The 23,765-nt window shown below is 53.7% G+C and overlaps 1 protein-coding gene across 1 annotated transcript in view; it reads right to left on the bottom strand.

The window, feature by feature from the left end:
• Nucleotides 1-86: 86 nt before the first annotated feature.
• The window catches only part of NTN1 (netrin 1), a 46,683-nt gene continuing 23,004 nt past the window's right edge, over nt 87-23,765 (bottom strand). Inside the window, exons 2-6 of the mRNA XM_072352245.1 lie at nt 12,333-12,521; nt 7,264-7,413; nt 6,643-6,696; nt 4,621-4,695; nt 87-2,542 (exon numbers count right to left, since the gene is read on the bottom strand). Coding sequence (XP_072208346.1) covers nt 2,214-2,542; nt 4,621-4,695; nt 6,643-6,696; nt 7,264-7,413; nt 12,333-12,521 — 797 coding nt within the window. The 3' untranslated portion in view covers nt 87-2,213. The remainder of the gene's footprint in view (nt 2,543-4,620; nt 4,696-6,642; nt 6,697-7,263; nt 7,414-12,332; nt 12,522-23,765) is intronic.

Below are 23,765 nucleotides of genomic sequence, written 5' to 3'. Positions count from 1 at the left end.
CCCAAAAAGGGACTGAAATAAAGAAACCCCGACAGTAACAAAAACAAGAAGAAAATCCACAACTTCGTTCTCTTTTTTTTTTTTTTCCACGTGTCATTAAATATATTCATATATAATAACCATAATATATTAGTATGCATCGTAAAGAGACATTGCCCAAAGCCGTATGCGATGGTCGTAACTAAACAACATTTACAGTTCCAAGATATTAACAGAAATAATCGAAATGAGACAATAAAAAAATGAACACAGGTTTGTGACAGCTCCGGGACCGAGAGGAGGCGGCTGCACAGGGACGGATGCGACGCAGGAGGTGGTGATGGTGGTTTTGGTGGTGGTTTTCCTGGTGATTTTGGTGTTTGCGCTGCTCCTCGGCCCCATCCCAACCTCTGCTGACGTCCCCCAGGGTTGTCCCCGTATCCCAGCACTGTGGGTTGGTGCCCTGAGGGATGCCAGGCTCATGGGGTGAGTGTGAGATGGATGTGTAATGGTGACACGGCGGAGCCCTGCTGGGTGATGGCCATGGGTTCCCCTGGGGTGATCCTGGGGCTGTGGGGGATGTGGGGAAGGTCTGCACCCGTGGGCACCTCAATGCTGGGGGACATCCCAAGGGATGGGCGCTGGTGGCAGCAGTGGCACCGTTTGCACCAAAGGCATGAATTGTACCAGTGACGCCTATGGCACCAGTTGAACCAAGGGCACCAAGGGCACCAATTGTACCAGTGACACCAGTGGCACCATTTGCTACCCCAGTCATGCTTACAGGGCCACGGATGGGGCTGGAGCCCCAGGGGCACCAAGCCCTGGTAGCCATATAGGAGCTGGCTGGTGGTGGAGCAGAGCTGGGAGCACTGGGGCTGTGCTGGGGGCTGGGGAAGGTGCTCAGGGGGCACAGGGCATGCACTGTGGGCATCCCCGTGTGCCCTGTGCTCACTTTCCTGCTGTGCAGGGCAGAAAAGGACTTGGGGGCGGATTCTTGGTGGCCACAATCCCCTTGGATGCATGGCTGCTGGCTCACATTGGGCGCTGCAGTGGGGAAACCCAGCTCCATGGTGGGTGAGGGGATGAGTAGAGCCGGGTTGTGGGGCTGCTTTTCCCCCAGACCCCTTCCTATGGGGCTGGGGGTTCCGCAGAGCTCCCTCCCTCCCTCCCTCCCTCCCTCCCTCCCTCCCTCCGTGGCGGCTGCTGCCCTGGAGCCCTCTGCATTGCACCTATTTACACGGCTGCCTCGCTTTATGGTGGTTTATGTCATTACATAAATATTGTCAATTGCTATAAAACAAGGCAAAAACGGCTGGAAAATGTCATAAAATGGATGTTTCCAAGTTTCCTGAAAGGAAAAAGAGCGGGGAGGTTTTGCTTTGCGTAGCGACTGAATGTTTGCTTCCCCCCCAGGTACTGTGCTGCCCTCACAGCCGTGGACCAGGGACCCAAGGAGCCCTTGCTGTGCCATGGGGCTGTGCCATGGGGCTGAGAAGTGCCACGGCACCTGGCCTTGGTCTGGGGGCTGCATTTGCTGTTCTGGTGCAGGAGTGAGCCCATGGAGGTCATGGGGCAGCCGTGGTTGGGTGTTTCCATGGGGTGGGAGTGCAGCGTGCACCTTGTCCTGCCCTGGCCCCACTGTGAGCACTGCAGCACCAAGGGGCCCAGGATGGCTGTGCCAGCTCTTGTGCTGGGCTGCTGCTGTAAGCTGGGGTCCATGTTCTGGGTAGGGCTCCTCCAGCATCACCGCTGTGCTCCTGGCTACCTGGTGTGGGTGCAGCGGTGGCAGTTTGGTGGCAGGGGTTGTTTCACTGTTGGCTCGGTACTGGTTTGGTGCTGGTTCAGTGTTGGTTTGGTGTGGGTTTGATGCTGGGTATCAGTTTGGTGCCAGTTTGTTGTCAGCTCCATGTCAGTTCTGAGCCACTCCATTGCCATCAGTGTTGGTTTGGTGCGGGTTTGGTGCCCAGCAGCAGCGCAGTGCTGTCTGTCCTTTCAGTGTCCAGCTGTCCATTCAGTGCCATCTCGGTGCCCCATGGTGCCCCCCCCCACACACACACCACTGCTCCACACCCCCTCCTCCACCCGGCTCTTTTATCGCCACATCTGCAGTTCCATCGTTGGGTTTCATGTATTTTTGTTACCATTTCATCCCTCAATACAACACGCCGTGAGCCCCCCCGCGCCCACCCCCCACCCAACCCCAGCAGCTCTCAGTCCATCACCTCTCCTCCCTACGCCTTCCTACACTTCCCCTTCTTCTCCCTCTGCTGGAACTTCCTCAGCCGCCGTGCCCACGTGTCCCGCCATTGGATCACCAGGCTGCTCTTGTCCGCGATGATGCCGCTCTGGTCGGGAGAGTCCTCGGTGCTGCCCAGCAGGAGGTACTTCTTCATGGGCTTCACCTTGGGGCACTTGCAGGCGATGTCCTTGGCGTGCACCCACAAGGTCTGGTCCCCGCGCCGCAGCCGGTTGCTGCCTTGTTTGTAGACGGAGATGATGTTGACGGTGAACTTCCACCAGTCGGCATTTTTTTCCGCTTTCAGGATGTGGATCTGCACAGCTGGAAAAGAAGGAGGGAGAGGAGAAAGGCTGTGACGTGTGTGAGCTGCAGAGAGGAGCTCAACCTCACCCCTCCACCCTGCATTGCACAGCCCTCCGCTGCTCACCATGCGCCCCCACCCCGCACTGCACACCCTTGCACGCACACTGCACACCCTTGCACGCACACTGCACACCCTTGCACACACACTGCACACCCCCACCCCACCCTGCAGAGTATCGGTACTTTTCCTGCTGAGCATGGCATGAACACCAGCTGCTTTCATTAAAGCAAAAAAAAAGAAGAATTAAACAAACACCCGAAAGCTCTGACCGCGTATTTCCCAGCCTGGTGTGAAGGTAACAAAATGTGAACATCGGCCAACTTTGGAGTTTTTGGAAACAAATCTTTCCAAAAGAGCTTAAACCTTTGACCTGCCCGGCTCTGCGCTGACAGCATGGAGAGAGTGAGTGGGAAGGAACCAGGAGGAGCTCACAGGACACCCCATGCTGACCCACGGTGTGGGGAGAGCTGCTGGGTGCTGCCTCTGTCCGTGGGGTGGAGGGAGAGAAGCTGAGGGGCAGGTTGGCACTGCCACAGCTGTGCTGAATCCCATATGCGGCCCCACTGCATCCCACGTGGATCCCACAGCAGTCCATTCATAGCCCCATATGAAGCCCTGCTGCATTCCATGTGCAGCCCCACTGCACCCCATGCAGATCCCCACTGCATCCCATGCAAAGCCATGCTGCATCCCACATGGAGACCAAGGTGTCCTATTCTTAGCTCCATTACATCCCGTGCTCAGCCCCACAGCATCCCATATGCATCCCTACTGCATCCTGTGCTCAGCCCCACTGCATCCCACATGCAGAGGATATAGGACAGAGCCTTTGGGACCGCAGTGATGACACTCTGGGAATGGAAAGCGCTGCATCCTCCTCCGCTGGAGCAAAATGTTCATATGGGATATATATATATATATATATTTCCTTTTTATTATTATTATTTCTTTTAACATAGTTGGCAAAGGCACTGACTGAGCTTTGCCTCTCCAGCCGCCAGTTTCCTACTGCCTCAATATCAGGGATTTACAGCCCCTAAGCCTGGTGGGGCACAGGGCCATCCCAGCCCCACACCTCCACTGGGGCTCTCCCTTCAGTAGTGGGGCAGTGGGCACAGTGCTGCAGGACCCCCCCTTCCCACTCCTCCCTCCCCCCCCATCACTGCTGCACTGCAAATATTTGCACTGAACCCATCTTGTGGGAAAGAGCCCGATTTATCAAAAGGAAAACCAACAAAAAACCCACCGCAACGGGACCCAAAGAGGAGAGATAGGGGAAGTGAATCAGGGACAACATCCCCTTTCAGCCTGTGAATGGGGCGGGCAGCTCAAAGGCCCCATTGAGGAGCCTGGGGTGATAGCAGCCAGCAGAGCCTGCAGGAGCAGGAGCTCCGTTCAGCTCATTAGGGCCTTTTAGGACATTCAGTGTAGTGGTGCCATGGAACGGTGAGGAAAAGAGTCTCCTAATTGGCGTCCCGCTGTGGTGTCACTCAGAAGGGCTGCGTTACCCCCCTGCAACTTTTCAGCCCTTTCTTCCCTCTCAGCTCTAATGGAAATGCGAGCTGTCCCAGTGCTCAGCCTCCCCACAGCATCGCTCATCCCCTATCCCAAAGCACTGCTGTCCCAGGGCATCGCTGATCCCAAAGCATTCCTTTTCCCAAAACACTGCTGACTCTGCAGCATCACTTATCCCATGGCACTGCCTACCCTGCAGCATCATCTACCCTGCAGCATTGCCTATCCCATCCCACAGCATCACTTCTCCCACAGCATCTCTTATTCCTCAGCATCACTTCTCCCATAGCATCTCGTATCCTGTAACACCTCATATCCCATAGCATCTCTTATCCCACAACATCACTTGTTCCATGGCATCTCTTAACCCATAACATCTCTTATCCCACAGTATCCCTTATTCCATAACATCTTCTATCCCACAGCATCACTTTCCCATAGCATCTCTTATCCCATAACACCTCATCCCACAGCACTGCCTGCCCCGCAGCACAGCCGGCTTTGGGGTGGCTGCACTCACCATAGTCCTTCTTGCAGTACTTCTTCATGTTGATCTTTAGCTTCCCCTTGGATGCTTTGCAGTACGAGTCACAGTCTGTGGGGCAGAGGAGGTGAAGGGAAACACCATTAATAAGCCAGAAGATGAGGAGGAGCTGTGGGGGGATGTACCCGGACACCCCTCTGTGGGGCCGGGGCTGACAGCAGTTCTGTCTCTCCTATGGCACAGAGACCCCTCCCACAGTACCCCCACAGCCCCATTCTCACCCCACAGAGCCCCATTGTCACCCCTATGTAGTGGGGTCAGCCCAGCAGTGGGGTTGGAGAGGGGACTGGTGGTAGATGGAGGTGAGCAGAGCAGGAGGTGGGGGCTGCAAAGCTGCATTCAGTTCGGTTTTGTAATTACACTTCATTTTTGGTTGCAGAGATGGAGCTGAGAGTGTGAGGCTGAACGCTGCAGGGAAGCACAGTGCAGGGCTGAACCCCACAGCTATGGGGCTGGGTGGGTGCGGATGGATGTAGGATGGATATGGGATGGGTATGGGATGGATGTAGGTAGGATATGGGATGGATGTAGGTTGGATATGAGATGGATGTGGGATGGATATGGGACAGATGCGGGATGCAGGCTGTGGGCTTGGGGCTGCAAATTGCAGTGCTCACAGTTCCTAAAGGGTCTCTAATATTCCACCAAAGCCACATGTCGGGAACGGAAATGAATGGTCCTCGATCCTGACATGACAGAGCAATTACAGCCTCATTTCTTGGCTGGGGTGTGTAACTCAAACTGCAGGTTTGAAGCTTCGAATCCCCATGGGATTTGCGTTTCTAATCCTGATTTATACAGCTGAATTCCCATTGATTTCCCCCAGGTCGGGCCCTAAATGCCGCTGTGGGCTGACAGCCAGCATGGGGGTGCCAGAGCTCATGGAGCACCCCCTGCCCCACAGCCCTGCCCCACATCCAGCCCCACAGCCCTACACAGGATCCCCACCCCACAGCCTCTTCCCAAAGCACAGTGCCTGGGATGCCCCAGAGCTGCCTTATGGCTGTTCCATGGGGCCATCTGCCCCACACGAGGGGCAGCAGGATTCACTCCCACCCAGGAGAACTGCCCGAACCTCTCCCTTGGAACAAGGAGTGTGAACGAGCCCGTGGAAACCTCCTTTCTTCTGGCTGAGCAAGATTGATTGGAAAACAAATTGGCGCAAATAAAGCATGTAATTAGATTAAAGCCTCTCCCCGCAGCGCTGGGGATGGAAAGCAGGGACGGGCGCTCGGCAGTATTGGCTGCCCTATAACATCCCAACCTGACAACAGCTCCCCGGCCCAGTGGTGCTGCATGGGACTGTCACCATGTCACCATTAGCAGGAGGGACACAGTGGGTGCTCTGCTCCAGGGCAGCATGGCAATGGAGAACCAGTGCTGTGCTTCAGCAAGGGGACACAGCCAGGAACGTCTCGAGAGTGGGAAAAGGGACTGTTCATTTCACTTCTAAATAATAATGAGTAATGATAATAGAAGTAATACTAATGAGTTGATCTTGAGCTGGACTTGCAGCTCCTGCCCTGGAGCTGGAGGACACCCCCTCCTCATTCGGAGCGCTGCAGACCCAGACGGAGCCGCACCGATCCCATCACCTGGTTCCATTTAAACCCTCCTGCTGAAATCATCCACCTCCGGTAATCACTCCCACCCCGATCTGGGTTAGAGCAGATCAGACAGCGGTGACTGGCAGCTCTGTAAACCATTTTCTCCCATTGGGATGAAGCAGAACCAGGAAGGACCCCCAAAAGTTCGATGCTTTCCCCCCTGCTCTGGCTTGGGGTAACCCTGAGCAATGCCAGCTCAGCCACATCACCCCATGAGTTCCCATAAGCCCAGCCTGGGTTGGAAAACTCCGATGTCAAGGGCACAGAAGTTATCTGCATCTCTTTGGTCAGCGCAATAATCCGGTCTATCTTTCATGTTAAGGCAAGAAAAGATGTCTGTTATGTCTGTTGTGGTGGCACTGAGGGGCTGGGGGGGGCATGACACACATACCTGCGGGCTCCTCCGTGCTGCTGGCAGCTGTGGGGGGCGGCGCGGCTGGGATCTCTGCGGGACAAGAGGGGACAGAGGAGGCAGGGTTAGTTATGGCGCAGAGCAGCTGAGCCCTGCCTGCCCCCCAGCGTCAATCCTGGCAGCATTTGAGCATCTGGGACTTTTGGAGCATCCCTGGGATCGCTGCTGGGGGTTGGGGGGGGGGTGTTGGAGGAGGGGAGGTGAGCTCATGGCTGTGCTGAAATGCCGTGCCTGTCTTTGCTTAGTGCAGCGCGTCCCCAGAGGGTGACGCAAGGGGAATTTACCCTCTGGTTCACCACGGCCCCGGGCTCTGGGGGAGGACAGCCCTTTGCTCACAGTGTCTGCAGGGCATAGCAAGGCACTGAGGGAAATCAGCTCTTGGGCTGGGCTCATGCCACCCCACTGAGGCACGGGGAAGGAGGAGTGACCAAAAACCAGCCTGGAACGTGGATTTTCTTCAGCAGAAAGTGGAGGAAGGATGCCTGCCCCATAACTCGGTGGTGAGATCCGACGCAGGCTTTTAGCCAATGCACCCTACAGCGTGAGCTGCTCAGCTCAGGCAGCAGCCAGGTGTGCTCAGGGTTCCCCCTCTGCACCTACTTATGCAGGGCGCGATGGGCGAGCGGCTCTGCTGGTAGCCTTTGGCGCAGCGGTTGCAGGTGATGCCGGTGACGCCGTCCTTGCACGGACATTGCCCTGTGGTCTGGTTGCAGGTTTGGCCGGCGGCACCCACGGGATGGCAATCACACTCTGCAGGGGGAACACAACAGGAGGTGAGGGGGGTCAGGAGGAAAAATACACACGGGGTAGATGGAGAGGGGAGCTGGCAGGGCTGCAAAGGGAGCGGGCTGGTGGTAATGTGTGAGCAGAGCAGCAGCACAGCAGTTAATGCAAAAATGAGCATATGAGGGCAGGGTTACACAAGGAGAGGGAAAGGGCACCCAGAGCACAGGAAGCAGCCAGGGCTTCAGGGAGCATGGCTGAGATCTATGGGCTGGGAGGGACACTGAGCAAAATGTGGGGGTGGAAAAGGGGCAAAGATTAAAGAAAGGTAGGGGGAATGTGGGGGAAGAAAAGGCAAAAGGAAGGAAAAGGGGGAAAAAAGGAAGAAAGGAAACAAGGAAAAGGGGGAGGAAAGAGAAATGAGGGGGAGGAAGAAAGAAAAGGATGGGAAAGGAAAAAAAAATGGGAACAAAAAGCAAGGAAAAGAGAAAAATGGAGATGGAAAAAGGAAAAAGGGGGAAGAAAGGAAGAAAGAAAAAAAAAGAGAGCAGGGAAATGAGATGGGAGGAAAGAAAGGAAGGAAGAAGAAAAGGGAAAAATAGAGGGGGAAAGGGGGGAAAAGGAGGGGGTGGAAAGGAGGAAGGAGAAAAGGCAGGAGAAAAGGGAAGGGAAGGGAAAGGAAGGGAAGGGAAGGGAAGGGAAGGGAAGGGAAGGGAAGGGAAGGGAAGGGAAGGGAAGGGAAGGGAAGGGAAGGGAAGGGAAGGGAAGGGAAGGGAAGGGAAGGGAAGGGAAGGGAAGGGAAAGGAAGAGCAGCACACTGCAGCAGGTGCCTGAGATGTGGTTAGGGACAGCAGTGGAGAGTGGCTGGCTTCCCCCTGACTCAGTGCCTTGGATGACTTGGAAGGGGCCTTACAAATAAATGCATGGAACCTGCCCAACATGTGGGACCTTCCACAGTGTGTGCAGGCCCTGCCCAAAGTGTGGGACCTGCCCAATGTGGCCAGAGGATTTTGGGGCTGGCAGCTGAAAGCCTGAGGGATGCACGGGTGGGAGGAGCACTGGAGGGTCCCCGCCAGCTGCAAGCACTTCAGCTCCAGCCGCCTGCAAACATCTGGCTGATTGCAGCCGAGCACAGAAGAGCCAGGAGATAGCAGGTTGTGCTTGGAGAGGGGTAGAGCCACGCTGAATAGCACATCAGGATGCTATAGAAATCAGCGTCGGGCCCTCAGCCCGAGTGAAAGGCAGGAGGAGCACCCAGGAGGCGGCAGCGGTGCCAAGAGATGGTGGAGAGGTGCCAAGGCGTGCACCATGCCCGGGTCAGACAGGTGCTGCTCCTCCAGGAAGGCACAAAGGGACATTCATTGCTCTCAAAGAGGAACCTATTCCAGCGATCAAAGGAAACGCTTCCTTGCACCGCACGTAATTAACTCGTAGAGCTCGTGCTACGAGACACCATGGCAAAGACCCAACAGGATTAGATGGGCTCGTGAATGAGAACATCTGTAGTTACATTAGCTGGGATTAATATCTATACAGATATAGGCACTCCTGGCCAGCTCCTCTCTGCCTGCAGCTAGGAGGAGATTTCCCCTGGGGATGTGCTATTGCAGAACTGGAGGTCTGTGTCCTTGTCTTGGGCTGCAGGACTAATCACTGCCCCTCGTGCAGAGCTGCTGAGACATCCACCACAGCATCAGCAATATCAGGATATGGGGGCCGGGACTGAGAAAATCTGCAGGAAATCTTCAGACTGTGCACGAAAGGATGTAAAATAACCTGGCAAAATGTTGGAACTTGTTGGGATATCTCCGGCCCACCAAAGGCAGACGGTGTAGCATGACAAAAATGCAAACATTTTCCCAGCCCGGAATGCTGGTCAGAGGCACTGCCAGCTGCTAATCTTCCCCACACACGTGTGCTGAAAGGCAAACAGAGGCACAAAGCTCCGGGTTTAGCTTCCCTCAGGTGTGACCGAGGTGATCTGAAAGGACCGCCCTGCTGGAGAATTAGCATCTTCCTGCTTTCCGGGCAGCTCCATCCTGGGCGAGCTTTCAGAACAATGAAATCCCATTGAGTGAACAACAGAAGGTGTGATCTCAGCTCATGTCACACTTACTTACGCCATATGGAAGAGAAAGCTGTGCACCTGATGTGCCTCCAGCCAGCCTGGCTCTGCCCTACCCACCCCGATTGCTGACTATAAGCAGAGGTTGAAACGTTTCCTCCATTAACTCTGAACCCTAATGATGGCTTTCAAGATGTGCTGTGCAGTTTTGCCATGAGATCGTTGCCTTGCCTGCAGTATTGTGAACTGGATTTAGTTTGCCTAGGGATCATGTTCGCGCAGCGTGTTCCTCATCACATTCTCCTGGAGATTTAAAGCCTTTCTCACCAGCAGCACATGAATTCCCTCTTTTATCAGACAAAGACAAATAATCTCCTGGCATTTCAGCGTCTGCCTTCCTGCACTGCTTCTCAGGGCTCTCCCATTTCCTCCTCCTGAGCTGGCACCTGGAGAAGCCAAGGGCTCTCCTCCTGGTAAGAGCTGCTAGAGTTCCCTCCTTGTCTATGAGCTCTGCTGTCTGAGTACATCTTGAAGTGACTGCAGAGAGCTGCTGGGGATGCTGAGATCTGCAGGGCCAGAGCATCACTGCCTCCTTCTGCTGGCTTTGCTGGCAGACCTGGTTTATTATTGTTTTTTTTACATTGAAAAACATCAGTTTTGATCAAAGACACCCAGGGGAAGGTGTGGGCAGGCAGAGAGGAGCAGGCACGGGGCTTCATGGCACTGAAGCAATGTAGAGCTGAGCCTGCTCCTGTGGGAGAAACTGCTTCTTCCAGAGTTCAGGGGTTGCTTACAGGAGGGAGAGCAGATTGGAAAGTACTTTCATTGAGGAAAAAAACTCAAACAGTCTCTCCTCCTGATGTGTTTTTAGCTTGTCCCCTGGGAAATGAGGCTCCTGTGGGTGGATTCTACCACTGATAATAATACAATCAAATCTGGCAGTGGAGCAAAGGCCTCAGAGCTGACGATCTTAACACAAACCCAAGGCACAGGCAGCAGGTGAGCAAGGAGCTCAGCACAGGGATGGGAGGTCAATGGGACAGCCACAGTGGGAGGCGATTGCAATAATGCACACCCAGTTCCAGAGGGAAGAGCAAACCCATGGAGAAAGCAAGCCCTATGTTGGGCAGATCGATACTGTGGAAGTTCAGGGTTTCTCCAGAGATGGGATCACTCAGCGACAACCCAGCCCTGATGCAAGAATTTGACCCCAGCCCACCAGCACCAGGGGCTGGCTCATCCCACATAGCAAAGGGGCAACAATTGGTCTTCAAGGAAGAATAAAAGTTGAAGAGAAGGAAGCTGGAAAACCACAAACTCCCTGGAGGAAATCTGTAGAAAGTCTTGCATTGGACACAGCCTTGTGAAGCCATGAATGGGCTGGGCTAGACATGAGCATTGGTGTGAAGTGGTTGGGGGAAAGGAGCCATTTCTGTTAGGATGCACCTCACCTTCCTCTGAGGTGGGCAGCAAGGATAGATCTCCTGCACTGCCATCCAGCATCCTAACCCTAATCCTAAATCCAACCCCAACCCTAACCCTAAATGTAACCCTATCCCTACAGTGCTGTGGGAAACCAGTGGAACCCATTTAGCAGGGGGAATTGCTGTAGGCTGGGAAGGGCCAAGGCCAGGAGCCACCTTGGGGGCCATGCACAGGGGCCCCCCAGCCAGCATCTCCTTGTCTTTGAGATGTGCCAGCCATGAGACATCTAACCTTTGTCCAGATGAGCATCAGAGCACCCGGCATCCCTAGGGGGGGTGGGGGGTGCAAGGCCTCATCTCCTCCAGTTTGACCCCAAGAGATGGTCGCTGAACTCAAAGCTGGTCCCGCAGCTCCCTCTATAGTCGATGGAGAGGGATGGGGCACACGGCCCACTGTCCCTGCCACCAAGAGCTCTGTTCCCCCTCCTTTAGAAACCAAATCCTGCCTTCCTCCCATGTGTGCCCATAATGCCTATCATTTGTCATCATTTGTCTTCAAAAATCAGGCACATCCATCCTCAAAAATATGGGCCTGTTTTATGGCCAGGCTGTACAACCACATGGGGTTTTGTTCCAAGAAGATGACATCAGTGCCAATAACCCATCAGTTACCAGGGCTGGATTTAATCCCATGAGCTGATACAGCACTGATATGCAGTGTGAGGAGCCAGGTGGAGGTTGGAAAGAGTTGGAAAGAGCCAGATGTGGGGTTCCACCATGAGCAACAATGGGAAAAAGAAGAAAGCACAACAAATGGAAGCATGGCCTTGGTGCTTTGGGACTCCTCAGTGGGTCCCTGCCTGGCATACATTGGGTTAAACAGGGTACATGTGAAAAAATCATATTTGCAACAATTATTTCAGAGCAGCCCTTGAATCAGGGCCGCAAAACGGGGGTTTACATAAAACACAGTGATATAACCAGGGCTCGGGAAAAGCCGGCGTTCAAAGGGATGCCTTTGCTGGAGGAAACTCCATTTCGCCCGCTTTTGTGTAGGATGGTGGATTACACCAACAATAACCCATTGCAACGAGTGTGAAATCGTGCTAATAGCCCGCGAGTCGGGGGGCCGCCGGCGCACCGGCATATTTATTGCAGTGCTTTGTATCTGGGAGCACCAACGGCCACATTTTGTCACAACCTGTGGGGGGTTTGGAGGAGCGTTTCAATGCGGCAAAGCTCAAGTTTCAAGAGCGGTGTGAGAAGGCAGGGGGAAGAGGAAAGAACAATTGTTTGAGGGGATGGATGAGCCCGCATCTGGGAAGCGTGGGCTTACGGCATTGAGTTTGCAGGATTTGCTCTTATTTAAAACAGCAGAGCTTTGGCAGTGCGGGGGCTGTAGGCACCCAACCATGCTGAAGTGCCATCCCATGCCTTTAGGGGCTCCATAGAGGTACCTTTGCAGGCCTTGCGGTGGGAGATGGGCTTGCTGAGGTCGCGGTAGAAGCCCTCCTTGCAGTAGTGGCAGTGCCGCCCGGCCGTGTTGTGCCTGCAGTTGAGGCAGACCCCGCCGCTCTTTCTGCCCGACAGCTTGTACAGCTCCATGTTGAAGCGGCAGCGCCGTGCGTGCAGGTTGCAGTTGCAGGCTGTGGGAGGCATAGAGCACAGGGCATCAATGCATGGTCACCCCACACTGCACATCCCCAGTGTTACCCCATGGTGGCAGCTGCCAACCCACACACCCATCCCTGAGCACTGCGGAGCTTTGAGGACATCCCACTGCCAATTCCCCCCAACCCACCTGCCTCAGAGCTTCCAGCACCACCTCCCGTCCCATCCCATATTTCCCATTGCATGAGTCCCAAAACACACATTTGAGCCCTATGAACCATTTCAAAACCTTCCCCATCCTCTCCTTTCCTGGCATTCCTTGCTATGCAGCCCACAGCCCTCACCTCTCCATCTCCATCTCAGCCAACCCAACACCAAAGTCTGCTCTGACCACCTGAAATGCGCTGTTGCCAACCCTCTGGGAGGCGTCCCGTGTCCCCCCTGCACACCCCAGTGTCACCACCACACCACTTTAACACGGGGCTCTGGCAAAAGGCAAAGGGAGGACTTCAAAAGCGCGACCCCGGGGCTGTCACGAGGCCGTCAGGAGGCGGTTGCTGTGCGCTTTGCAGGGTTTTACAGCTTGTTTTCCTTCCCCGTTGCTTTTGTTTGCTCTTTGCCCCTGAACAATGCAGCTGTGCAATGCCAGCCCGCAGCTGGGCCCCCCACGCGGCGCGAAGGTGTCACGGCTCTGCGCTTGTCACCTTCCTTTTGAACGGAGATGTCTTAATCCCTCATTCCTTCCTGTTTACCTTATGGTGCTTTCCCAAGACAAAGGCATGCGATATTTGCTTAATTATCAAATTTCAGCCCTGAAATTTACAGTGCAGTTCCGGGTTACTAATCGGGAACAATCCCCGGCTTGCTCTCAGTGCAAAGCCATCATGGGAAGCATAGTCCCGCAGCCACGTCTGCCCAGCAGGATGCAGAGCCGCTCCCCTGCTTCCCCCACGCAACCCCAATTGCTGCAGGGAGCACACCAGGGCCCGACCTCACCTCCCACAGACCCTAATGATGCAAAGTGGTGCTAAAACACGATTCCTGATGCCGCAGCTCTGAATTGAGCACTCAGCCAACTCTGTACTTGGTCCCAAGCTGAACAACACAGAAATATTTCTCCAAGTGGTGGCATGGAGAAGAGCTCCTTCTTCCCCAAAGCCAGAAGACGTGAATATTCTCCCAAGAAGCACGAATGCTCACCTCCTCCAACAAGTTGTGTTGTGTCCAAAGAGCTTTCACACTTCATGGAAAATATGCATGTTGGCTGGATCTGGGGAAGAAAGAGCTCTTCTCCACTTGTGTTGGAGGAAAGTTGGAGCTGGTTCTCCAGTATTTTGCATTGGCATGTCCCTTTGAATGACTCAAAGTTGAGCCCACCCGGAGAGCGAGTGAAAATCTTTGCATTTCTTTGGGTTGCTCGATAAACAGAGATGTGTTTGCAAAGCTGGGACTCAAAGCTCCCAGGGGTTTCTCAGGGTCTTTGCAAACATTTCGGCTGGTCCAGTGGGCAGAGCTGCATGGGAAGAGTGAGTGGGGTGCGTGGAGCTGCTCCCAGCCCAGGGCAGTGTTTAAGCTTTCAAGGATGCCATGTGGGGAGGAGAGAAGAAGCCGGACCTCACAAGAGGCTGTGGGGCCATCTCTCCAATATGATTTGTCAGTGAACTGTGACACCAACAGCACTGCCTGGGCTGTCAGAGTTCCACCAGAGGCATTTGCTGGTTACCGGTCACCTCCTAACCCCATGCACTAGGATGCTTTCCATCAGCAAGACCTTGCTGGGGATGAGGCTGGGGTGCATCATGGTGAGAGCTGGTGATGGGGATATGGGGTGCAGAGCTGGGATGAAGGCACTGGGGAAAGGAGACACCATAGGGCTCCCCTTGCTGAGGGTTCATTGCCCTCTCTGCTAAAGCCTCTTGCCTGCTTTCAGACACCCACTGGCCTGGCATTTGTTCCCAGCCACTGCTTCTGGGTTTGTTTCCCCACCACAGTGAGTGACTCTTTGGCAATCCATCTTCTCTTTCTATGAACAACTTTGCTGGCTGCAAGGAGTCACCTCCCAGCATCGGCATCACCCCCGCTGCTCACACCTTGTGTCTCACCCCACACAGGAGGTGCTCCAGATCTGATGGGGAGCAAATGCCCAGTGCTGCGAGCTCCCAGTGCAAGGTTTTTGCTCCTGCTGCTCAGCTGAACTCAGTGCTCCTGTCTCCTGCTCCCTTCTTTCCCTTCATTTGCAAAGGATCTCCCCAGCCTTCATTGTACACAGATGCACACAGGCCATCAGATGGCCCTCCACGCTGCTGACCCCAGTAAAATGAAACACAGATATTCACAAGCCTGGAGGAAAGTGGGCTGGAAAAGAGGAAAGCTGTGGTATGGAGCTGGTCAAAGCTTTGTGTGCTCTGTCCCTGGAGGCTCTGAAGGACATGGATGGGCCCTAGGCATCCTGGGCTATGGAGGCAGCCAGCCCACGGCAGGGAGATGGAGCTCTATGATCTTTATAAGGTCCCTTCCATCCTACACCATTCAATGACTCTATGATTCTACAAAAACACAATTTAAGGACAAACTGCTCTATATAGCAGATGGCCAAGGTGGGCAGGATATTCTTGCTGGGGCAATGGAAGATTTGTGGTTGGAGATGCAGGCTGGCAGTGTCCTTTGTGTTGCCACCATACCCCCATGCCCATGTCCCCCTGGACGCATTCCTCCCTGTGGTTTTCATTCAGCAATGACAATGTGGCCCTTCCAAATCACCCCACCCTTCCAAACTTATATTTTGGGCATTTTCAAGATGAAAATTGCTTTTTAAGCAAACGAAAACCCCACAACATTTTGTTTTAATTTTTGTGAACAATAATTTGGGAGGTTGGGGGGGAGGGAGGGTGGAAAGGATGGGAGAGGAGAGAAGAAGCCAGGGGCTGAAAACAATCTCTAAATTTGACTTAATTTTATGAACAGTCTCAGTCTCCTCAAAATTATCCTTTTCCCAGACAAGTTTATTTTATTTTATTTTCACAAAGGAATCTGTTAGTTCAGTCTGAGCCATTATTTGTCTCCTGCAGGAGCAAGGCTCACATACTTCATACAACCAGGGCCATGCTGTCCATGTTTTAAGCCCCCGGAGACCTGCAGGCATTTGGGGGATCCTTTTATTTTTGGGTCCATATTTGGTTGAGCACTGGAACAGGCTGCCCAAGGAGATGGGGGAGTCATCTTCTCTGGATGTGTTTGGGAACCGTGGAGATGTGGCACACAGGAATGTGGTTTAATGGGCATGGTGGGGGTGGGTTGGGGTTGATCTTAGAGGTCTTTTCCAACCTTGGTGGTTCTATGAGTCGATGGGTAGAAGAAGCAGCCACACTCAAATCTAAGAGCAGGGATGATGGGGATGGAGCACTTGGAGCCAGTGTTGGGGTTGGAATGGGAAGGTTCCTGGTCCCTTGCAGCACCATATGTGTGTGCTATGCCCGAGTGAGGAGGAGGGTGGGAACTCACTTTGGTTAGCTGGGGATGACCCAATGAAGGGGAAACCCACGGGATGCTGCGGCCACGAGGGAGACGTGAGGTCTGTGACAGATCCCAGGGTATCCTGATGCTCAACCCAAGGAGCTGGATAAAAGTACCACAAAACACACAGCCACAAACACAGCCGGCAGCTGGAGCTTGGTCACAGCAATGTGTCCCTACCCCAACATCCCCACCGATAAGAGCTTTGTTTGCTCTCACATTAAGAAAATGCCAAACTCACTGTTTGGGCTTAAATATTTGAGACTGGGTGTCTGACTCAGGCTGAATGTTTTTGGAAGGGTTCCTGCTAAAATGATTCAGCTGCTAAGGAGAAGCGAGTGAAAAATAGAGCGCCGTGCCAACGCTAAAAAGTTTGGGGATTTCTTTTCTTAAAGAAAATCTGTTGCCCTTATGGTTGAGGCCAAGGCTTAAAAAGAAAAACATCGCTCCCTGGTAGGGATGGGTCTTGTGCTGTCTCTAGGAAGAACTGCGCAAATTTAGTTGAATTTTAAGTCACTGAAAATGGAGTAAGTCCAATTCGAATGTGAGTAAGTCGCTGAAAAATGGGGGGAAATGTTCGGTCTGAAATGGCATAGAGGTTGGAAGGGTGCCCTGAAGATCTCTCTTGCAGTGGTCAACCCAAGCTCAGGAGCAAGGACCTGAACTCCAGCACCCTGCTCACACACTGGTTGCCAGTGGGAGCATCAGAAGGCTTGGCAAAGCCCAGCAATCCTGAAACTACACCCAAAATGGCTGTGGTCACTGGCGTGTCCTTTTGGGAGTAAATAGAGAAACTCCAAATCTTCTCAAAGCCCAGAAGGAGAAAGACCCATCCCATCAGATCAGCTGCTGCAGGTCGCTTTGCCAGCACTCAGCGTTATCACCTTCCTGCAGTGCCACGAGGCACAGAGCCCATTCTGGCAGCACCGGGCACTGCTGTGACTTGACTGCAGCGTGACCCCATCCTTTCTCATTTCAGGCAAGGAGATTTGTTCATAACTGCTCCCACACTGATTCTTTCCAGGCCGACCTGAAGCACCAGCATCTCAGCAGGTATTTCCTGCTGCTCGTGTTGCCCCCCCTACAAAGCACCACAAGCTGAGCGAAACTTACCCCAGGGAGTCACGCTGCATGGGTTAGGAGCCAGATCTGCCCAGGCTGTGAGCAGCAGAGGTCTCCCCACTGCACACGTGGCGAGCAGCTGCTGGCCGTGATGCATCCCACTACTCTGTGTCTTCCTGCCCGAACCCTCGGGGACATCCCCAGTGACCTCCAGCAGCCCCTTCAGAGCAGCGAGGATGGATAGAAACCTGTGGGCCTGCCATGTGGTAGTACTGACATGTTGAGATGTGTGGCAGCTCCTCACCCACAGCGTTTTTAGCCCAAGACAAAAGCGCTCTTACTCAACACAGGATGCAGATGACAGTGAGCCGAGCCCTGGTGCAGCACACAGTGCACAGTGTGCCTGGAGATGGGCTGCAAATCACCCCTGCTTCCTCCAGCCTGGGGTTGGCTGCTCTTCAGCTGAAATGCTCACAAACAAGGCTGCCAGAGATGGAAGCTCGAGCTCCATAGCCCAGATCCTGAGCCCACCATGGAGTGGGGAGCAAGGCTCTCTGACACCTAGCAGGAGCTCCTTTCCTGCAGCAGGAGCAGGAAGCTTTCTCTTTATGCCAGGTATGATGGAGAAAGGCTGCAGATAAACTCCAGCCTGGAAGGAACTCGACTAACTTATTGTTTTAGAAAGGAAAAGTCAAGAAATAGGCCCTCTATTTCAGTTGGGGAGATGATGCCAGGCTGTCATCAGCCTTTTTTTCATGTAATTGCACCATCCGTATCTGGCCTCCTACGGTCATAAATGCTTGGAAATGCATTGTTTGCATCCCATAATTCATCCAGCAGGGAGCCCCGGCCATGGGCTGACCCCGAGGTGCCCCTGCACAGAGCCAGGACCCAGCACACACAGCACATGGGGCCACCGCTGTCCCTGCACTGTTCCCACACCAAGGCACTGTCCCACAAGGCTTCCTGCACTCCCAGTGAGGGATCGTGTTGGACACGTAAGGGTTAAAGCCACAGCAGAAACAGATATTGAAAGAATTTGCACATTCAGAGCAAAGTTTACTTGAAATGCAAAAGGCGCAACGATGCAACCAACCCGGCAGAGAGGCAACGGACTGAAGAATCTGTATGAAATCTGCTCAGCCTACAGAGACACAGACAGCCCCAGCTGCACTCCTGCACCGCCCTGGGGAGCGGAGACACTGGGAACCAGCAGCCATGGACTGACAGTCAAGTGGGGTGATGACAGTGCCAAGAGGGTGACAGTAATGCTGGGGGGTGATGGATGCTGAGCAGCTTTATCCCTCCCCTGGAGCTGCGATGCCATTGGGGCAGCCCCTACCCCTCTGCCTGTGAGGTCAGGTTGTGCAGAGCTGGGGTTGAAGCACCACCAGAGCATGCTGAGGAGCGTGTTGTGTTGTTTTAACCCCAGCTCATTTCCCAATCCCATCTGGAGCAGGGCCAGGGGGATTGTTAAACCAGAGCCGGGCAGATCTGCCACTGGAGCTTCAGTCCTGCAGCCTCTGAGAGTGGCTGGTGGTCACTGCTGGGCTCAGTGCTGTGCCCCTCCGAGGTGACATGGAGCCAGTAGCACTGCACCGTGTCACCGTGTCACAGTGTCACTGCAGCTCGGTGCAGAAGCAGCCCAAGCCCACAGTCAACTGGTTCATCTCAGCAGCAAACAGCCCCCAAAATCTGTGCTCCTGAACTCTCCACGTTCCAGCAGGCACAGGGAAGGTGCTGTCATGGCACTGCTGCAGGTCCCAGAGTGATTCAAACAGTGCTGTGCCTCAGTTTCCCTTTCAGGTGACAGACCTGGGATCTTCTGGCTGCAGGAAACCCTTTTCCCTTTCTCCTTCAGCTCCTTTCACTCCTTACTCTCTGAGGTGTTAACCTGAGCCCTGCACCAGCGCTGTTCTGGCCTTAAAACCTAGTGCAGGTGTGAAGGGCCGTGATGCCCCTGTGTGCTCAGCACTATTTGCACCTCCAGGGCTGTGCAAAGCGCTCCTTTGTGGTGCAGCTAAGCCTGGGCAAACAGAGCTGGCTTATCTCAGGGGAGGTTATCAGGGAGCTCAGACAGGAGGAAAACTCCACCCTGTGTGCCTGACCTCCCCATCACCGCTATCACTGCTGTGGACAGGGATGCTCTGTGAGGAGACGCTGCTCGTTGTGCTCCCAGAACCCAGGTGGGTGCCACGACTGCCCTGCACAGCTTTGCTGTGTTTGGATTTCCTGGAGATTGGGGCTTTATCAAAAGCAGGCAGGCTTATCCCTCTTATCAGTGCTACCTCTAATGTATGGCCATAGTCTGCTACATGCTGGTGTGCTGGGAGCATGAGGAGCCTGTGCTGGGAGCAAGGCACTGTCACCTGCTCCTTCTGCAACCCCAGCGCTCTCCATGCAACTCCAGTGCTTCCTATGCACCCCCAGTGCTCCTTTTGCAACCCTGCAGCCTTCATGTGCTCAGCTCCACGCAGGTGCTATGGAAAGGTTGGGATGTGGCATCAGTCACGGTGCCACAGAGCTCCAGACCCTCAGCCAACACTTTATCCCCTGCTGTCAGGACGCTGCACACTAGGCAGGTGTTATCAGATCCCATTAATTAGCTTATCACGGGCAATTAGCTTCACTGCTCCCTGGAGAGCAGTCCGCAGACCTGAATGGTTTCAAACATGCATTCATAGAACTGCAACATGTTTGGGTTGGAAGGGACCTTAAAAGACCGCACCATTCCAAACCCTGCCCTCCCCAGCTCCACTGTGCAGTGCCTACCGTAGCCAGGGATGGAGCACCCACAGCTTTGGGCAGCAGTGCTGGGGTCTCATCATCGCTGGGCATAGAGGTTTCTCCCCCTTTTCTTGACTCCTTCCCTCCCCCCCGCAGCCCTCACCAAGAGGTAAGGCTCACATCGAGCCTCTCGGTGGGAGAGCTGCTCCAGGCTTCATCTGAAGCTCGTGAATTTTGCCCAAGTGCTGCAGAGAGAGGATTGCATTTCTCCCAAGGAAGCCGCGTTTCCTCCACTTCCAGCACCCAGCCAGGAGCAGAGCTCCTGTGTTTCACTCTGTATTTCTCTCTGGCCTCTGCTTTTGCATTTTGGCTGCTGCTCGGAGCCAAACCTCTGATCCTGTTGCGGCTCATTTTCAGGCTCGTGTGCCCCAGAAACTTTCTTTATTTCTTTTTTCTTTCTCTCTCTTTTTTTTTTTTTTTCCCTAAATGAATTTTTCATACAGAATTCTTTCTCTTGATGGATGCAGTGAGAAACTATTTCCCAAACAGGAAAGAGAGAGGACCTCCCTCCCCCTCCCCCCCCTGCCCCCCCCCTTCCTTCTCTCGCGTGGATGTTTTTAATAACAACATCAATTGTCTGCAGAAGACTTATTCCTTTCTGACCTCAGAACAACTCCTGGTTAGTGCATTCCTGCATGGCTGCACCGCGAGCCGGGATGACTTCACTGAGGCTTCCTATAGCGATGCACAGCAAGGGGGAGATGCTGGCGGTGGGACCTGGACTGTGCTGGGGCTGTGGATGCTGTGTCAGTGATTTCTATGATGCTTCTGTCCTCTGCTCCCCCAGCTCTTCTTCTCCTCCATGGGGACAGCCCTGTATGTTGTCCTCAAGATGCTGGAGCTGCTCCTGATGGTGCCAGCTCCATTGGATGCCAGAGGTTTCACAGACATGAACGCAGCCCAACATCTGCACCCTGCTCTTGCATTAAGGCCCTTAAGAGCCCAATTTGCACATTCTCAGTCCCGCAGGGCTGCACCGCAGTGATGCTCTCAGGACCCGGACCCAGAGCCTGTGGCATCCCATCTCAGCTGTGGGACATTTTCCAGCCCATTGGCTGCAGCATCTTGGGACCAGCTGGAGCTGCTCTCTGAGTCCTGAGCTGTAAAGAGGAGCTGGTTTTCCTGTTAAGTCATTGGAAATACCCATCTGGGCATTTTGGAAATGCAGCATGTTGGTTTTCTGCTGCAAAAGGGCTCTGAAAGCCACAGTCACCTCAAAGCATCAGGAGGAGGGACACTGAGCAGCAAGAGATCCAACCAAATGGGAGTTGGGGGGGGGGATCAAGTAAAGCATTTCTATGGCCTGAACTGCTGGTAGGCTGAAGGAAGGGAAGTGAGAAGGGTGGCAAACGCTTTGGCATGAGCAGGGAGACAAGCTGCAGCTCAGCCCACCTTTGGACAGAACAGCTTTTGCAGTTCCAGTTTGACCAGAGACACCAGTGCTCACCCCATCCCCAGGATGGAAACCCCACGGGTCAAAGCCTGCAGGGCTGTGAGAGCCCCACACTATGCCAACCAGCAACCTGCTAGCCCCACAGCAAGCCTGAATACGCTGGGAGACCCAGAGACTCATCAGCTCCAACCACAGCACTGCAGGGCAACGTGCACAATCCCTCCCATGGAGGATTTCTGGCCATAGACCACCATCCCTGGGGAAGGCCAGCTGTGTCCCCACAGGTGATGGCAGACACCATCCAGGTGTCACCCACTGTCACATCCCTCACTCAGCACTGAGCAGCTCCCAGCACACCATTCCCTCTCGCCTTCCCAAACCAAACCTCGCAGTGTCTGTGGTTTTCCTGCTGCTGCTTCTTATAAGGACTTTTAAGTGCTTGTTTGCCACGGTTTGCATCTCTGGCACAAAGCTCTCTGCAGCCCTGGAAATAACCCCGGGCTGAAGGCTGATCCTTGTGGCAGGAAATAAACATAATTTTGTAAGCATTAACACGCAGCAGAGCACCGGCAGGAACACGCGGCATTTCCGAGGAGCCCAGATGTTTGCACAGCAAAGGGCTGCTCCCCTCACGCGGATGTCAGGGAACGCTCAGGGCCTCCAGGGATGTTCCCGCATTAGGAAAAAATGCCTTTGAAAGCCACAAAAACAGAGGCTCCAGAGAGGAAAATGAACCCATGGAGCAACACCTTGCCATAGGGGCTGGGAGAGCGGAGTCACCAGGCACAAAGTCAGCTAAAGAGGGCAGTGTGCCATGGGGAGGCCAATAGCATGAAACAGGTGAGGCAAAGGTGGCTCAACTCTCAGCCTTATGGTGGAGTCTGAAGCCTTTTGAGGTCCTTATGGGCTTGAATCTGACTGAGGTGGGATGGCTGCTGCATCCATGCCCTTTTCACCTCAGCCTTGGTAACCTCAACTCTCAAGCAAAGAATCAAACAAATCTCCACCAGGACAAACATCATTTCTCCTTTTCAAGCCAAACTTGGACAGTCAGCCCAAAAGCTCTTTCTGATGTCCCCTCCAGAGCTGAAATCTCCTTCACCTTTGGCCAAGCACGTTTCCCAGATGGACAAAACCCTTCTCCCTTTGAAAACAAGTAGAGCAGATTCTTCCCAGCTGCAGTGAGAGGGGTTTATTTATTGCTTTTGTTGACAAACTAAACTAAACTGACAGTTGTAATCTGGAGTATCTGCTGTAAGAGCAGAACTGGGGCTGTCAGCTGGGGTTTGGCTGGGTGCAGTGGGCACACGGCTGTGGCTTTGAGCACAGGGGCAGCCCCTGGTGAGCTGCAGTCCTGTCCACAGCCTTGTTTTGTGATGGGAAGGGTTCCACATCCCTCAGTGCTGGAGGATGAAGGAACACAGACACAGACAGGTCTGCAGCCACCCTCCATCACGACTCATTCACCACCAGATTCCATCTAGAGGTGGTGCCCCAAATGGATCATTTCCATTGGGTTTGAGAGGATCTGGGACTTGCTAGCATCAGCCCAGGGAGGTGGTGCTGCTTGCCCTGCTTCCATCCCATCTGCCCATGGCAGCAGAGCTGTAGGATTCCAGGCATGGCACACTGAAGATGCACATTTGTAGTGAGGCTTCATCAACATCAAGCCCTGGAGAACAACTTCTGTACTCACTGCTACTTGTCTCATATATTTAACAAACCCCAAAGCCTCTTATTTTGGGTAAATACAGTCCTGAATCAATATCAGTCAGACCAAAGAGCAGGAAATGCACCTGGAAGGGAAAAGCATAGCTTCCAGAACAGTTGGAGGTGAGAATCACACATAGAATCACAGAATTGTAAGGGATGGAAGGGATCCTGGGGACCATCAAGTCTGATTCCCCTTCTAAAGTAGCAGCCCTGGGATGCTCAGTGGGTCTATGAGAGAGGGAACTTCAAGTCTGCACCTTGCCACAGCCCTTTGCAGTGTTCTCCATCCACACCAATGACAACAGGAGCTGATGTTTCACTCCTGCAAGTCTGTCTGGGCTGCAGCCTGGCTTAGCTAACAAGGCTGGGCAGTGCCGACTGCAGTGAGTGCACCCAACACATCCCCTGCTCTGGGCAATCGTTTGGTCCCAATCCTGCCCAAATCATTTTCAACCTTCCACTACTTTGGCTTTGGCAGAGCCAAGGCCACTCAATGGGTAGTCCTTTGGAAGCAGCACTCCCTTCTATTTGTCTCTCCAGGTGGCAATGGGCTGAAAATCGCCTGTGATCCCTCTGAATAAACCATGCAGCCATGAAACAGAATCGAATTCCATTGCATTGTTTCATCTGCCTTTAACACAGATGCTTTCACCACCCAAGATAAAGCAGGGAGGATCTCACAGCCAGGAGATGAGGGAGATGTCCAGAAGATCCCCAGCCCTGGACTGGGGTTCTCACCTGCCCTGCCTTTAGCATCCCTGACCTTCCCTTGCACCCACAGACTGACTGCAGCTTTACCTCCCTGACCTGG

Source organism: Excalfactoria chinensis, chromosome 17 (genome assembly GCF_039878825.1).
Source record: "Excalfactoria chinensis isolate bCotChi1 chromosome 17, bCotChi1.hap2, whole genome shotgun sequence".
Classification (NCBI taxonomy): Eukaryota; Metazoa; Chordata; class Aves; order Galliformes; family Phasianidae; genus Excalfactoria; species Excalfactoria chinensis.
Note: the sequence above shows the minus strand (reverse complement) of the source record. Positions and strands in the feature narration are given on the sequence as shown.